This window comes from Haliotis rubra, unplaced genomic scaffold (assembly GCF_003918875.1).
Source record: "Haliotis rubra isolate DU_JTF1 unplaced genomic scaffold, ASM391887v1 Scf291, whole genome shotgun sequence".
Classification (NCBI taxonomy): Eukaryota; Metazoa; Mollusca; class Gastropoda; order Lepetellida; family Haliotidae; genus Haliotis; species Haliotis rubra.
In genome coordinates this window covers 149,317-163,574 of record NW_025766959.1, presented here as the reverse complement: position 1 = coordinate 163,574, position 14,258 = coordinate 149,317, and the positions used below count along the sequence as shown (strand labels likewise).

The window sequence follows — 14,258 nt, the reverse complement described above, 5'->3', positions numbered from 1 at the left end:
CTCGCGCAGTAAGTTTTCCCAAACGCCGGATATGTACTTGTCACATAGCAGCAGCGTCAATTCAGCGATCTAACGCTGAATCGTGTTCATCTGAATTATATCATGATATCTTCCTGTTTACTAAACACAATAAACACGTATTATTAGACACTTTATACAAACTTCACACTCCTAATCCTCATTATAAATAAATACAACAGTATATATAAACAGTTGATTAAAATTTTAAAAGATTCTCAAAGAAAGGAAACATTGGAAGAATAAATCTTATCTCAAATGTCCGTTTAACGAGTTCCCGCTCAATGGCTAGACCGCTAGTCCGAGACAAGTGAAAAGCGGAAGAGCCCAGTGTGTTGGTTCTACAAGGTAGCACTGTAGCCGCATCTTATTTGGGATTGATTTGGGACAACTTGGGTCCAACACTATCTGTCCCGTATCTATCGTTACCATGGAAACCGTTTCATTTCTTCACGAAAGCCATAAACAACATCCCACAGGACTCGCACCAGGGATCCAGGCAGCAGTGCACACACATTCCGTACAGCTTCTTCAGACAGCCACAGTTGAGCTCCATTACCTTGAAGCAGGGTGTGACGCACCAGATGTGGCTGAAGGCTATCGAGGCAAACTCACAGCCCCATTGCAGTGCGATACAGATGCCACACAACAGTGTCAGGACTTTGTAGAGACATCCTTTACAGCAATTGAAGCATTTGTAGGATGCGCTCCACACACAGTCGATGCTTCGAGCTCCCTCTGGCTCGGCCAAGATATCTTCAAACTCGACCTGGATGAAACATTTCATGTATTAATCCAAAGGCCAAAACATTTCTATAATTATTTTAATCAAAGTACTGTCTCCTTCTTCCAGCGACATATCACATGAAATATAGAAATAGCGAGTTTAATTCAAAGTGGATTGTTACACTCTAATACCAACATTGCTCAGGGGCTTTGTATATTGATTGTAATGGATAAAGAGAACTTGTGAAAATACGCTATAATAATACTACTAATAAAAACAGCTTTGTTAGATTTCCCCGACATCATTTAGACCATGCATTTGCAGGGCTCGATTTAGTGCTTTGTTACTTGCATTGGTGCAACCCAGTATTACAAAGTGCAACCTAGTTATGAGTCTAACTTGCACAAGGTGCAAGTCAATTTTTGAGAAATAAATCAATGATGAATCTAACATTATAAGCATAAATATGTCAGCTCATTTTTCTTCTAAACTTTGAATAGCTATGGCACCGAAACATTGCTATTCATAGACACGTCTCGGCTATGACAGCTCTTGAAAACAGATATCAGCTGTGTCTCTGTGTTGCTATGGTTTCATGGGTACTACATCACGGAAATATTATGTGCACCGAAACTTCTGGCGATTTAAACACACTATGTTCCAACTGGAATTTGGCTGGTGCAACTAGGTCTTTATCGTAGGTTGCACCTGGTGCAAGTAGGTTTACTTCTCTGAAATCGAGCCTTGATTTGAATCTTTATATCAATAGCACCCGTGAAGATCCGGGTTAGAATATTGATCTTCAGTAACCCATGTTTGTCGTAAGAGGCGACTAACGGGAGTAACCAAGGAGATATCGGGATCGGATGGTCAGGCTCAATGACTTGGTTGACACGTGTCATCGTATCCCAACTGCGTAGATCGATGCTTATGCTATTGATCACTGGAACGTCTGGCCCAGACTCGATTATTTACAGATCGCCGCCACAGCTGGAATATTGCTCAGTGCAGCGTAAAACTGAACTCACTCACTCACTTAAATCAATAGCCTCTGATGTAGTTGTAAAGGCGATGATGTTGAAAATAATCCAACTCATAATGGTACACATTTTGTAAACAAGATGCCTAGATCACTTGAGACCTGATAAAAAGCCCTACAAAAGGCTAATATATAAGATTTAGCTGAATTGTCGTTAATATTATTTCTAATACTATTTCTGATATATAATAGATTACATTAGGTTACAAATTACTGTTACCTTTATGTGGTCGTTGATGTTATTGGGGTCTCTGTTCAGTAGATCCATGACAGCAGGTTTCACTTCCACTTCCCGTCATAAATGCATTAACCCTCATCTATAGACATTTCTTTTACTTATATAGCATACCCTTTCCGCCTAAACGAGTTCCGACAAGTCGGATGATAAGTCTAAACGATATCAACGATTTATTACGACAGTTTTATCAATATTGGTAGGCATGTACACAGAAAGCGTTTCATATCAACCATGCAATACTACCATGAACTGGAAGTCTTAAAGGCGGAAGGTCACTTATGCGAGTGTGATCTCCAGTGAGTGTGTGAGTACTGTTTTACGCCGCTTTTAACACCATGATAAGTTATAACGTGCTCCCATATCCATTAAGGCATAGGGGGTCCAGTCGTCTAAGCATGTATGATCCTAAGGGAGCTGAGAATGGAGTGCATGTTGATTACTGGACAGGAGCAATAAAACAATAGCGCTAAAAGGAACTGCTTCTTATTCATGTGAGCCGCGCCAATTCGCCAGAAAACTGTGAAGATGGGTTCGAATCCCGTTCGACGTGATCATCATGAAAGTGGTAAACGCCTAATAGTCATCACCTAGGGCTTTCCTCCACCCTCATGTTGATAGTCTGTGATATAGCTGAAATACTGCTGAACCAAACTCACCCACTAAGTCTTCGCTATATCTTTCAGAATCATTTAAGGCAGTGCTCTATCTTAATTTAAATGGTGTGTGCAGTGCACAAGCCTGTGCACTTAAAAGAACCCACGAAACCGTTGGTTTATGACCAGATGGTGGCCATATGAATACAGTAAACTTGGTACTGCGACTATGTGTCCCAGTCCACTCAGCTGTGAATGGGTACCTCGTAAGGATGCGAAAGCCGCAATACCTCGGTGCGCCTAGTCTCTGTATGATCCTTAGGAAGTTGAGATTGATGATACGATGTGCCGTTGAGATTGACGTCCAATGATCGAGGGTACAAATACCAACGTCTTGAGTACGTACTAGCTGCGTGGATATGTGCGCTATATAAATATCCTGTAATAATGACAAATAATATACGAGTTGCGTGATTTTTTATGACGCGGGTACAAATAATCGTCACAATATGTTTAAGATTAAACTGGTATTTTAGTGGACTTTACTTTACTTTACGCCCGATCGCGATCTGTGAATATCTGTATTCTGAAAAATATTTCTTTGTATGAAATCAAAATCGTATCCCAAAATGTAAAAGCCTTGCCCCTTTAATTCACAACATGGCAAATACATAACAGATATAGCTGGTTGCCAGTATTCAATACTGAACTGGTATTAACCTTAAATCCGCGAAGCATCGATCAGACGTAGATCAGACTTATCAAGACACATTCATCCTCCACACGGGGGAGTGGTGATAAAGTGAAATAAATGATCATTTAAATACACTGGAACACCCCCTGACAGTTCGTTTTAGGACAGATAACACGCGGCATTGGTCACCTGAACAGTTTGTATCGTGAATTTCCACCGATGTTGCAACATTCAAGTTAAAAAACTACCGGGGGTAATGATAATGTCAGCCACATACTCGCGTCACCTAGTTTCGGTTAATTGAATATATAGTTACAGCATACGTGACTTTACCAATGTAAAAGCGTCTTCAACATAGAACACTTCTCTGTCTACAACGGAAGTTACAATCGTGTCCTTTGTTAACCACTAAATAATAACGCGTCCATTTATATAGTGCCAAACTCGACACCAGGTATGCTCATAGCGCTAACAATGAACGGCACAGCACATTGCCCCAGAAAACCCAACTGTTACACTGGATTGTTAGTGATCGTTACAACCAGTAAGATTAATGTCGATATGTCCTTCCTGTCTATTTCTTCAAATTGATAAACATGTTAAAGTATATTACAAATTATGTTTCAGCTCTCGAACATTGTTGAAGCAAGATTAAATTACATTTGTGACGTCATTTCATTGTCTGCTCACTCCATTACTTTTCAGGAATGGAGCGAGGTGTACCCGCTTCAAATTAAACACTTCATTTTGTCATTTAATTTTGATAACTGAAATATTCCCGATACTTTGAATGTAATTTAAGTAGGGTAATATCCTCGTAGCTCTCCATTCCTTAAAAATATCCTCGGCTCCATTATTTTTAAGGAATGGAGAGTTACTCGGACATTACACTCTACGTAATATTCCAAATTATATTTACTCAGTTTGATAAAATAGAAACGAAATTTTGGGTTTTTTTTGCATTGCATACAATAGAAGCATATGACTGAAATCCCAGTTTGTATCCCATTGTATCCCAGGATGTCTAATGTCTAGGAACAGACAGCAGAAAAGTTCAGCGTGGGATTCCCGTGCAAGAATTATGGAACAGCTACCGGTGTACAATTACATGTGCAACTTGTGTAAAATACGTACACCTCGCCATTTAGATCATGTTCATTGAATTTCGATATAAGGCATTCGCGGTGTAATACCAGCTAAAGAATGAATTTCCGATAAAAGACATAGTTTAATAACAGATAACTTTCTTCAAACTCCATTTTATTTCATTACTCGAATGATTCTACATACATGTATATGATTACAAGGAGAATGTGAATCTGTGTCCCCCAGCTATTTATACTTTTCCCTTCTGTCATCTGAGAGCTGTTGATCTGGCTATTCTTTCCGATTTTTTCCTTTTGTTCTCGAATGTTACTCATAAAAATACGTTAAAAATGAATAAATAATACAGAATGATAATAATGAAACGCATTAAATTTTAAAAATTCTAACCACAAATGTACTCTTGTGATTATTCAAATGATAGTGTTTGATTTTACTGAAAATAATGTATTACTTGCAATTACAGACCCCTACAGGTAACGGGGTCCCCTGGGGCGGTACAATAGAATTATAAACAATATTTCATATGATCGAAATACTTACTACACATATATAACTTCATGGGAATAGTTCTGTCTATTGCAAGTGTGAACTAGATGAAATGTTGGTCTTGATAATGTATTACTGACAAACAACTGTACATTCCTGACACATAATTGAATGACGTCACAGGTGAGACACTGCAGCAGGGGATTCGAGCCCCCGTTTGAAATTGACTTAAGACCACATTGAAGTTAATGTTTTGCATTTCGTGGATCCGCCTTTGCACACTTTTCCGAGTATTAAACTTCCTAGCATAAATCTAGAGTAATCAGTATCAAGAACACCATTATAAATACAGACGAATAACAATGTAAAGAGGAGAACAGAAAAAGTAGTTCTTTAAAATAAAAAATCTTGCAAAAGTGATCTCCCCGGCCGGGAATTGAACCCGGGTCTCCCGCGTGACAGGCGGGGATACTGACCACTATACTACCGAGGATCGCTGAGATTATGCTAACAATGAGTACACCTGCTGTAAACAGTGTGCGCGGCCGTCTGCGCAGCCAATCAACTGCCGTGGTAGTCAGCACCTGCTAAGCTGTTTATCTGGAGCATGAACGATCACGAGTAGTCTGTCTCACAGTCCCTGAAGCACATTATTTTCCCTACAGCCTAGCCCTCCCTGCAATTGCTGAAGCCCTAAATGAAGCAAGTCCAGATTTCCCCAGGTTCTGATCCTGAATCTCCCAACTCACTAAGACTCCTTTTCAATTTAAAATGGTTTATTTATTACTATCCAAATTATAATCAGGGACTAAGCCTTAGTTTAGATCACGAGGGGTGATGTTTATCACCTGTCCCATACAAGTTACTACGAAATTGAAGTCACCGATCGAGTATATTTATTACCTGCGAAGTCGTAGGTTTGTACTCCTGCACAGCGTTGCTTTCACTGTACTATACATGGACCAATATGCTACACGATACATCACAGATGAGTTGGTGAGGTGAGGTGAAATTCAGTCTAAGTAAACTTAGACTCAGTATTATTCGTTACACTACAATACTGAGTCTAACAAAACCTTGTGGAAGGTCGCGTCAGGTAACCTTTGAGCGACCTATGACCGTCCAGTCAAAGGCGAGACGGCCGAACGGATTTAACCAATCAGACAACGGCTACTATTTAGGGTTCCCGGGACTTACAAAATGGATTTTCTCGTCCCCGTTCACCAACACTGATCTCCCAATAAATGAAAATCCGCATAAAACACTGATAGTTGACCTGCAGTATATACGCTTTGGGGTTCCTGTTGACATGGTTATAATTAGCTAATATTTCCGCAAGTTGACATGCTTTAATACTGACAAAGCGCTATTTTAGCGAATGTTTACTCACTACTGTGGCGTGCATCACTAGGAACCGATCGTATGGAAAATAGCAATCGGAATCGTTCGGGTACAAACTTTTTCGAGGTAAAAGTTCAAAGAGTATGTGCGAATGTCCACTTTCGCGATTTGGTAATCTGTGTTCTGATTGGTCAATTTGAAAGATTACCTGACGCGACCTTTCACAAGGTTTTGTTAAACTCAGTATAGCAGTGTAACGAATAATACTGAGCCTAAGTTTACTTAGACTGGGTGAAATTGGGTTTAACGTCGTGCTTGAGAATATTTCGCTCATATGACGACGTGCATGCGTGTGTATATGTGCGGCTGCTTGTACTAGCCCAGACTGAAGCTGGTTTTATAGTGCTAGCCCACTGAGATACCATGCCGCAGTGAAGCATGAATACCCCTCTCAGACACATTATACTGACTCCGAGCCGACCAGTCCTTGTTGTACCCATTAATGCCGAGCGCCAGGCAGGGACCAACAAGTACCATATTTTAACGTCTTTTGGTATGACGCTGTCGGGGATGGAACCAGCAACCTTCCGCTCTCCGGGCGGACGCTCTAACCACTACACCACGGAGGCGGTCCCACAGATGAGTAACAGTCACGATGCTTGTATATATGTACTGCCTGAAAACTGCTCTGAGATAAACATAGATTTGGGTTGAGTTCAATAACATGCACTATTCCAAACGGTTAACTTTATATTCGACCAATCACTTGATATCCAAACACAAACGGATTCAGTTATAAAGAATGATTTATTCTAGCGTCTTTTTAATTTAGTTATCCTATCTTCGAATTTATGATGAATATGTCAAGATCATTTCACAGGACAATTAAGTTAATGACATGACACCAACCGATTCCTTATATCCTTATCAGAGAATATCTTTTATTGAATTTTATCAAACTTACACCGCCTGTAATTATTATGCGTAAACATGTGAACCAGGTAATTTACATGTAGGCATCAACGACAATTTAGAATGAAAATTACGTAATTGTGTAATGCACTTCAACTTCCTGTACATCATCATTCGAATATTCGTGCTGTATTTTTATTCATCAGAAAATTTGTATAAAAACATTTTAAAATCTATGTCTAACTATCATATGCTACAACGTACTGTATAATATCAATATAAAATTCCAATAGTGAAATTTAGTTTATGTCCTGTCAGCTATTTAATTCTAAATGAACTTAATATATTGTTAGTGGCGGCAAGAAAAAGGAAACTGTATCTTGTCGGGTATAAAAAAACACAGGAAAACAAATTACAACTGCCAAAATCTAGATAGAATTTCTATCGCGAATGATTTGAAATGTAAATGACATCTCCTGTAGTCGGTAACTTATATATATAGATTATAACAAACAGTTACCCCTTTCATACAATGCAACAGACTGCATAAGGTGTGTATGTTAAAGTTGCACCTTCAGAAAGGTTTGTCATAAACAGCTCTTGGAACAGTCCATCACAGGAGGGGTAGTGGGTTGACTGCGCAAGGTTTATTGTTATTGGTTGATAATACGACGAAAGAACATTATGATGGATATTTATTTGTGTGTAAATGGTCTTTTTCGACAGACTACCAAAATTGTCCTGAGAAGTCCTAAGAAAAAAATAACATTTAATTTTTTTTTTCAAAACATGCCAAACCCTGGTACTCTATACTCTGTCTACACACGTTTACACATTCACATTTCGTCTACAGATATAAAGAAGAAAGAAGAGGAAAAGAATTCAATTTTGGACTTGAACAAATGTGTTCCTGGTCCCCAAAACACATGGTGTACAGGCCTGTAAAGGACATAGGATATATTTACAGTGAATTTATCGAGGCTGGACAATGTATTGTATTTGATCGTGAGTTCTTACATCATTAGAGAGTTTAATGTATTTAGCTATGTTTCGCAAGGCAGATTTATTGGAATATCTAATCAGTGACAAAAACTAATACACACTTGGTCTAACCCAATAGAAGCATTTAATAGATAACTTTCTAAACTGTAAATATTTAGGACAAAAAAAAGACAAAATGATATTCATCTTCAACAAAGATTTTACCCTGTCTATCGCAATAATCACAAATACGGTCTTCCCTTGAAATATTACTGTATCTACCAATTTCTATCATAAGGCGATGAGTAGATGTGATTAATTTGCGTGATTAATTTCCTGTCACTGGGAGTTTAAACTAGATCCAAATACAATTCAAAACCAAATTTTTCTCAAAATGGTTGTAAATAAATAATTTACCATTTGACTCTAAGTCAGATCTCCATTTCTGAATATATATATCGATGAGGCGTTGCTTAACTTTACAAAATTTATCAACATTTACAATTGGAAATTCCCAAACTTGCCCAAAACGAAGTAAAATTACTTGTAGTAAAACTACGACAGTAATGTTATGTTGTTCGAGTCCAGTGTGTAGTGTCCATCACTAGTATTACGTAAAGTTTACTAGTTTACTCAGTCTCCCGTATATCTGTATTTTAACACCGCATTGAAACCGGCCGCGAAACATTCAAGTGGGTCCCTTATATTCATTACTGCTATTTATTGACGCTTGAACTGATAACCGACCTCTAATGTCCAACTGTGTCTCATGTAATCGCCACAACAAACACTCGCTACAAGACGCTAAGGCCCAGTGTCATAAAAACACAACTTTGAAATTGCCGAACAGATTATGAACTGACAAGCCGTGAGAAGTACCTCCACGGAAGTATGTGTACATATTGGGTGTAACTGAGACCCACTTGTTGTGATGTTGATAGTTGTCCCTAGCCTTAATTGTGGGATATGTCAGGATGTACATGATTTATAACTTGTGTTAATAGTGTGTCTAAACACATATGTGGATCATCATTCACCTACAAACAAGAAACTCCAAAGATTTTTTTCCCTAAATAAAAAGAACAAGAATGTAAATTCACCCCAAAGACAAAAAGAAAAAATTAAAAAAAGAAAGAAATTAAAACGTCTATTATTAATGTTGTATATAAATAAATAGAAAGTAAAAGAAATATAGAAAAGCAATAATTACCCTACTCTAACCCCACCCCCACCCCCACCCCCTTTTCAACGTCTATTATTAATGTTGTATATAAATAAAATAGAAAGTAAAAGAAATATAGAAAAGCAATAATTACCCTACTCTAACCCCACCCCCACCCCCACCCCCTTTTCAACATAAAAGAATAAGATATTCAAACAGTAAAACCTTTAACAAATTAAACAAAACGAAGAAGAGTTTATCTCCGATATTGTGTCTATAATTAAGGATTTTCTCTTACAGGATTTAAATGATCCTGCGTTTGTCAAACCATCCTATGTTGGGGAGTTACACCAAAGTACAAAAAAGACCTTCTTCACTTAGGGCTGTTCATCTCACATAAAGTCAGCCCGTTATATATGTGATGTGCTATTCAAACCGCCGTTAACTGAACTAGCTGTTTTGAGGTAAGCACCTAATAAAATCCTATGGTTACTTTTAAATACGGTCACTGGGATAAAGACCCGTTATTAGCGTGATTTGACAAGTGTACACCTTAATGCACCACACAATGCATATATAACTGTAACTGTGTGTGATATATACCTCCCCAACTGCGTCGGTACCCGCACTGGAATGTACTGTTATCTGATGTCGGTAGTCATGGGTGCATTTAAACTAATCCCACCTACAGTAGATATTGTTAGGGTGGGCTTAAAGAGTCACACTTCAAACGAATCTGGATTTCCAGTCGTAGCATATCTGATAGTGTATCCGACTACACGGAAATCTCACTTGCAATTGTAACAAGTGTAACTGCACGTTTTACATTTGAATGATTGTTTCACACTTAAACAAAAACCTAAATTTTACTCACTATTAGGCTTAGTTGACCCTCAAGGGACAATTAAATGGCAAATCTAAACGCAAAAAGAACGAAAACTGCAGCTTATTCAGAGAAGCAAGGCACAAAATTGACTCATTTTGTAGTGCTGATAACTGTGGTAGTATAACGTTAAAAGAGCAGATATTCTCAAGATTCTGGCATACATTCCTAAAGAAATCACACAAGAATCAATAACCTAACACATAGTCAACATCTGATGTAGCCTCCGCCAACTGCAATAACAGTCCTGACTCTCCTCATTGACTATATCAGGCATTGGATTTGAAGTTAAGGTATGGCGTTCTATTCTTGATGGAAGGCTTGTTCTAACACATCAAGATTTTTTATTTAATGCAACCAATAATGTGTAAAACATGTTCCATGGTGTTGAAATCTGGACTCCTGGTGGGCCAAGGTAGAATTACTACCTCCCCTTGACGTAAGAGATCACCAAAGGCACGTGGCCTTGCATTCTGGTCCATGATAACTGACTGGCGTTGTGTTCCGAGGATGGTCATCGGAATGTGACCCGTGCCTGATCGTCACAAGGTCAAGTTTACATTCACGTGAGTACATTCCACACCATCAATGAATCATGGGTGTTGCAAAACTTTTTCCCATGTAAATATTAACATTCAATATTTCAGCAATATGGCGTGGGACACATGAACTGGTTTCACATATCAACTCATGTACCGAAGAAAGTACACAACTGGGGTTTGGGGAACACGTGCACAATGTTTGTGACTTGAAAGACACAACCAAAACACGTCGTTCCTGAGAAAGTAGTCCCACAGCATAAGGTATGTACTTTCTTTTGTACTTAGTTTATTGCGGGTAATCGAGCCCAGGGCTTCAGCTTTATGGCCGAAGGCTTTAACAAACACTTAAATGACTGTATGCATTGTAACGTAATCTTTATTCAACAAATTACAAATAATGTAAATGTACGTAAGTAAAAGATTAATAACTAAGATTTAAAAGTATAAATATATGTATATGACACCTACGGTTAGTCTATAATGTGAAAAGATCTCAAAATACGAAAATCCTTGAGATCTGTCACAATTGTTCTCAATTATGTCCAATCAAATATGTATCAGCTTTATCAGCAATATGTACAGCAACACGGCCGGGCTAGATGTTTCTGGTTCTATTTCCGGAAAGAAAAGTCCGCATGACTCGTACGAAGGGGGCAGAGCAATGTGGCGGCACCTAATGTGGAATTAAATTTGAACAATTTGGGCTCAAAACTCTCTGTGCCATATCCACAGTTACCATGGAAACCGTTTCATTTCTTCCCGAAAGCCATGAACAGCATCCCACAGGACTCGCACCAGGGATCCAGAACGCAGTGCACACACATGCCGTACAGCTTCTTCAGACAGCCACAGTTGAGCTCCATTACCTTGAAGCAGGGTGTGATGTACCAAATGTGAGTGAAGGCGATCAACGCAAACTCACAGCCCCAGTACAGAGCGATACAGATGCCACACAACAGTGTCATGATTTTGTAGAGACATCCTTTACAGCAACTGAAGCATGTGTAGGATGCGCTCCACACACAGTCGATGCTTCGAGCTCCCTCTGGCTCAGCAAGGACATCCTCGAAGGAAACCTGATTAAAACGGAAAACAATACATGTACTGGCATTTAGAGGTTGGTGTGATGAACAACTTGGAGAGTTCTATGGATATAAAACTTAAAATATAGAAGTTGTATATCCAAAGAACTTTCCCCGTTGTACTGAGATTCTCAAAACGGAGGGTCGGTGGTTTGATTGCCAAGCTGTATCATTGTAAAGATGTCAATTGTTTTTCTCATCCCGATCGGCATTAACAATATACAAGGATTGGAGTCAGTGTAATGTGTCTGAGTAGGATATCCATGTAACTCCAGTGTGTTATCTCTGAGGGCAACATAATTAACCCGGACTAGTACAAGTACTACCACATATTTAAAGCATGCACGTTTCAGTATAGGTGAAAACTACATTTCAATGTACTGCATAAGCAGTTGTAGCTGAGATTACTTATTGGACAGCTAACGCAAGAAGTGTATGAACTTAACATTTCTCAATGGCTTGTGAAATTGGCCTTTGTATATAATCCATATATTCTAACAGTATGGTACCATTAGGTCTCAAGAAAACATTAACCCTTTACAAACATTAATGTCAATTCAGACACTTGGATAAATATCCAGGCATAATGACATTAACATGAAAGACATAGCGCTCTTAAGTATTTTTATGTATCAAAGATTTACACAGACATGATTCTCGAGTTTCAGGTGTATGATGTTTCCGTGTCAGTTCCAGTAATGATTCAAGAAATTACCTTAATATGGTCGTTGATGTTGTTAGGATCACGATTCAGTAGATCAACCATCGTGTCGTTCCGGTGGGAGCTAGTGGCCCTTTACTGCAGGAGTCAGTTGCACACCATGCAGGGTTGTAACATTGAGTACCTACTGTAGCTTAGCAATAGAACAACAGTGCTTGTACCATGTCGGAACTTGAACTTACGTAGATGCTAAATCTATTTGGCTTAGTTTCAGATTCGTATCAAGTGGTTCCTTTGAGTACAAGCCCGTATCTCAACCGGCCACTTAAATCACATTCGTGTAGTAAGAGATAAGGTAGATATTACTGGTTTATTGACAGCACATACCTTGTGCGCATGTCAAATGTCATTGTGTTGAAATAAATTGAAACACGTAGGTGACCTGGACGACAAATAGGAAACGCATTTACCACGATAAACCCATCATTCTGTGTGTAAGGCATTGCCACCCAGTTCAACACCAAATAAATACTTTTTGTCTTTACCTTGATTGGCAGCGGGCGGCGAGCTCGCCTGAAGACCGAACCGGTCACTTGCGCCAAAGGCTCGGATTAGATTTCCTTCATGGATACAATTTCAGGTGTCTCCGGCATTGATATACCTGGAAGAGGCTAAACGCGGCGTAAAATCACACTCTCTCCATGACCATAACTTGTATGTTGTTCAGGTAACACAGACTCACAGGGAACACACACAATCACACACTTACACAGAAAATGGTGCATCACACATACCTGCTCACATACCTACGAAGGCACATACACACAGAGACACACACTGACACACACACACACACACACACACACACACACACACACACACACACACACACACACACTGACACACACACAAAAGAAGAATGAGCAAATTGCATCCATTTCTAAGAAATTGTCTTCAGAAATAAGTCGTGAGACATGTCTGTCTTCATCACTTTCTAAATGCATATAATATAATGCCAAATGCATCACAGCAAGGATCTACTGCACAATGCACACCCACTCCGTATATCTTCTGTAGGCAGCTACAGTTAAGCTCCAATATGTTGCAATAAAGGGATATAAACCAAATGTGGGTAAATCTAACCCAAGCGAACTCACAGCCCCAGTCCATGGCAATGCATAAACCACAAAACAGTGTCCGGAGCTTGTGTAGGTGCCTGTTACACAGGAAAACACAGGTAGGAGAAGCTCCATACACACAAGGAGCTGTAAGAACCAGGCTCAGCGCAGAAGTCCGTAACGTTACCTGAATGCAAAGGAATTAATCAAAACAGCAAGCAAAATGCAATGCATCTTCACTGTCAAAATCTTCACTAAAGCTTTACATTTAACACTGAGCTCAGGGGGACATTGACAGACATTGGATTTCTTGGCTGTAACATTGTTGAGGCGCCAGTACGCATCTTTATGTCCAGATTTCATAATTAAAACAATACCCACTCTTTCAGTTTACTATAGAACACACGCGACCGTGATTTAGCATAGTCGCTGAATGTCTCCTCGTCAGTGGATTGTGTGCGTCGTAAAACACTTATCCCGTTTGACAAGTTGAAGTTGTTTGGCGTCAGGGGAAAATATAGAACAAATCCATTCCACCCATTCACTCACCCATCCATCTATATCCATTTAGCCAGCCAGCCAGCCACCCACCCACACATCCATCTATCCATCCATCCATCCATCCATCCAATCCATCCTTCCATTCACCCATCCATCCATTAACGTTAACCGTC

The 14,258-nt window shown here is 39.2% G+C and overlaps 2 protein-coding genes and 1 non-coding gene across 3 annotated transcripts; all 3 read right to left on the bottom strand.

The window, feature by feature from the left end:
* Positions 1-138: 138 nt before the first annotated feature.
* Positions 139-2,183, bottom strand: LOC124282010 (caveolin-1-like). Its single transcript, XM_046718014.1, has 2 exons — positions 2,005-2,183; positions 139-787 (listed from the first exon to the last, which is right to left on the bottom strand). Exons 1-2 carry the CDS (start codon positions 2,050-2,052, stop codon positions 461-463), a joined length of 375 nt encoding a protein of 124 aa, XP_046573970.1. The 5' UTR covers positions 2,053-2,183; the 3' UTR covers positions 139-460.
* Positions 2,184-5,323: 3,140 nt separating this feature from the next.
* Trnad-guc lies at positions 5,324-5,395 on the bottom strand. Its single transcript has one exon. It is a non-coding gene; the product is annotated as a tRNA-Asp (tRNA).
* A 5,686-nt stretch (positions 5,396-11,081) lies between these two features.
* Positions 11,082-12,797, bottom strand: LOC124282009 (caveolin-1-like). The gene is made up of 2 exons (XM_046718013.1): positions 12,521-12,797; positions 11,082-11,799 (listed from the first exon to the last, which is right to left on the bottom strand). Exons 1-2 carry the CDS (start codon positions 12,569-12,571, stop codon positions 11,473-11,475), a joined length of 378 nt encoding a protein of 125 aa, XP_046573969.1. The 5' UTR covers positions 12,572-12,797; the 3' UTR covers positions 11,082-11,472.
* Positions 12,798-14,258: the final 1,461 nt, after the last annotated feature.

Coding starts and splice junctions, on each gene's coding strand:
- LOC124282010 (XM_046718014.1), bottom strand. CDS start 2,052: ATGGATCTACTGAACAGAGACCCCAATAACATCAACGACCACATAAAG. Junction 788..2,004: donor ACATCAACGACCACATAAAG/GTAACAGTAATT, acceptor TGTTTCATCCAG/GTCGAGTTTGAAGATATCTT.
- LOC124282009 (XM_046718013.1), bottom strand. CDS start 12,571: ATGGTTGATCTACTGAATCGTGATCCTAACAACATCAACGACCATATT. Junction 11,800..12,520: donor ACATCAACGACCATATTAAG/GTAATTTCTTGA, acceptor CGTTTTAATCAG/GTTTCCTTCGAGGATGTCCT.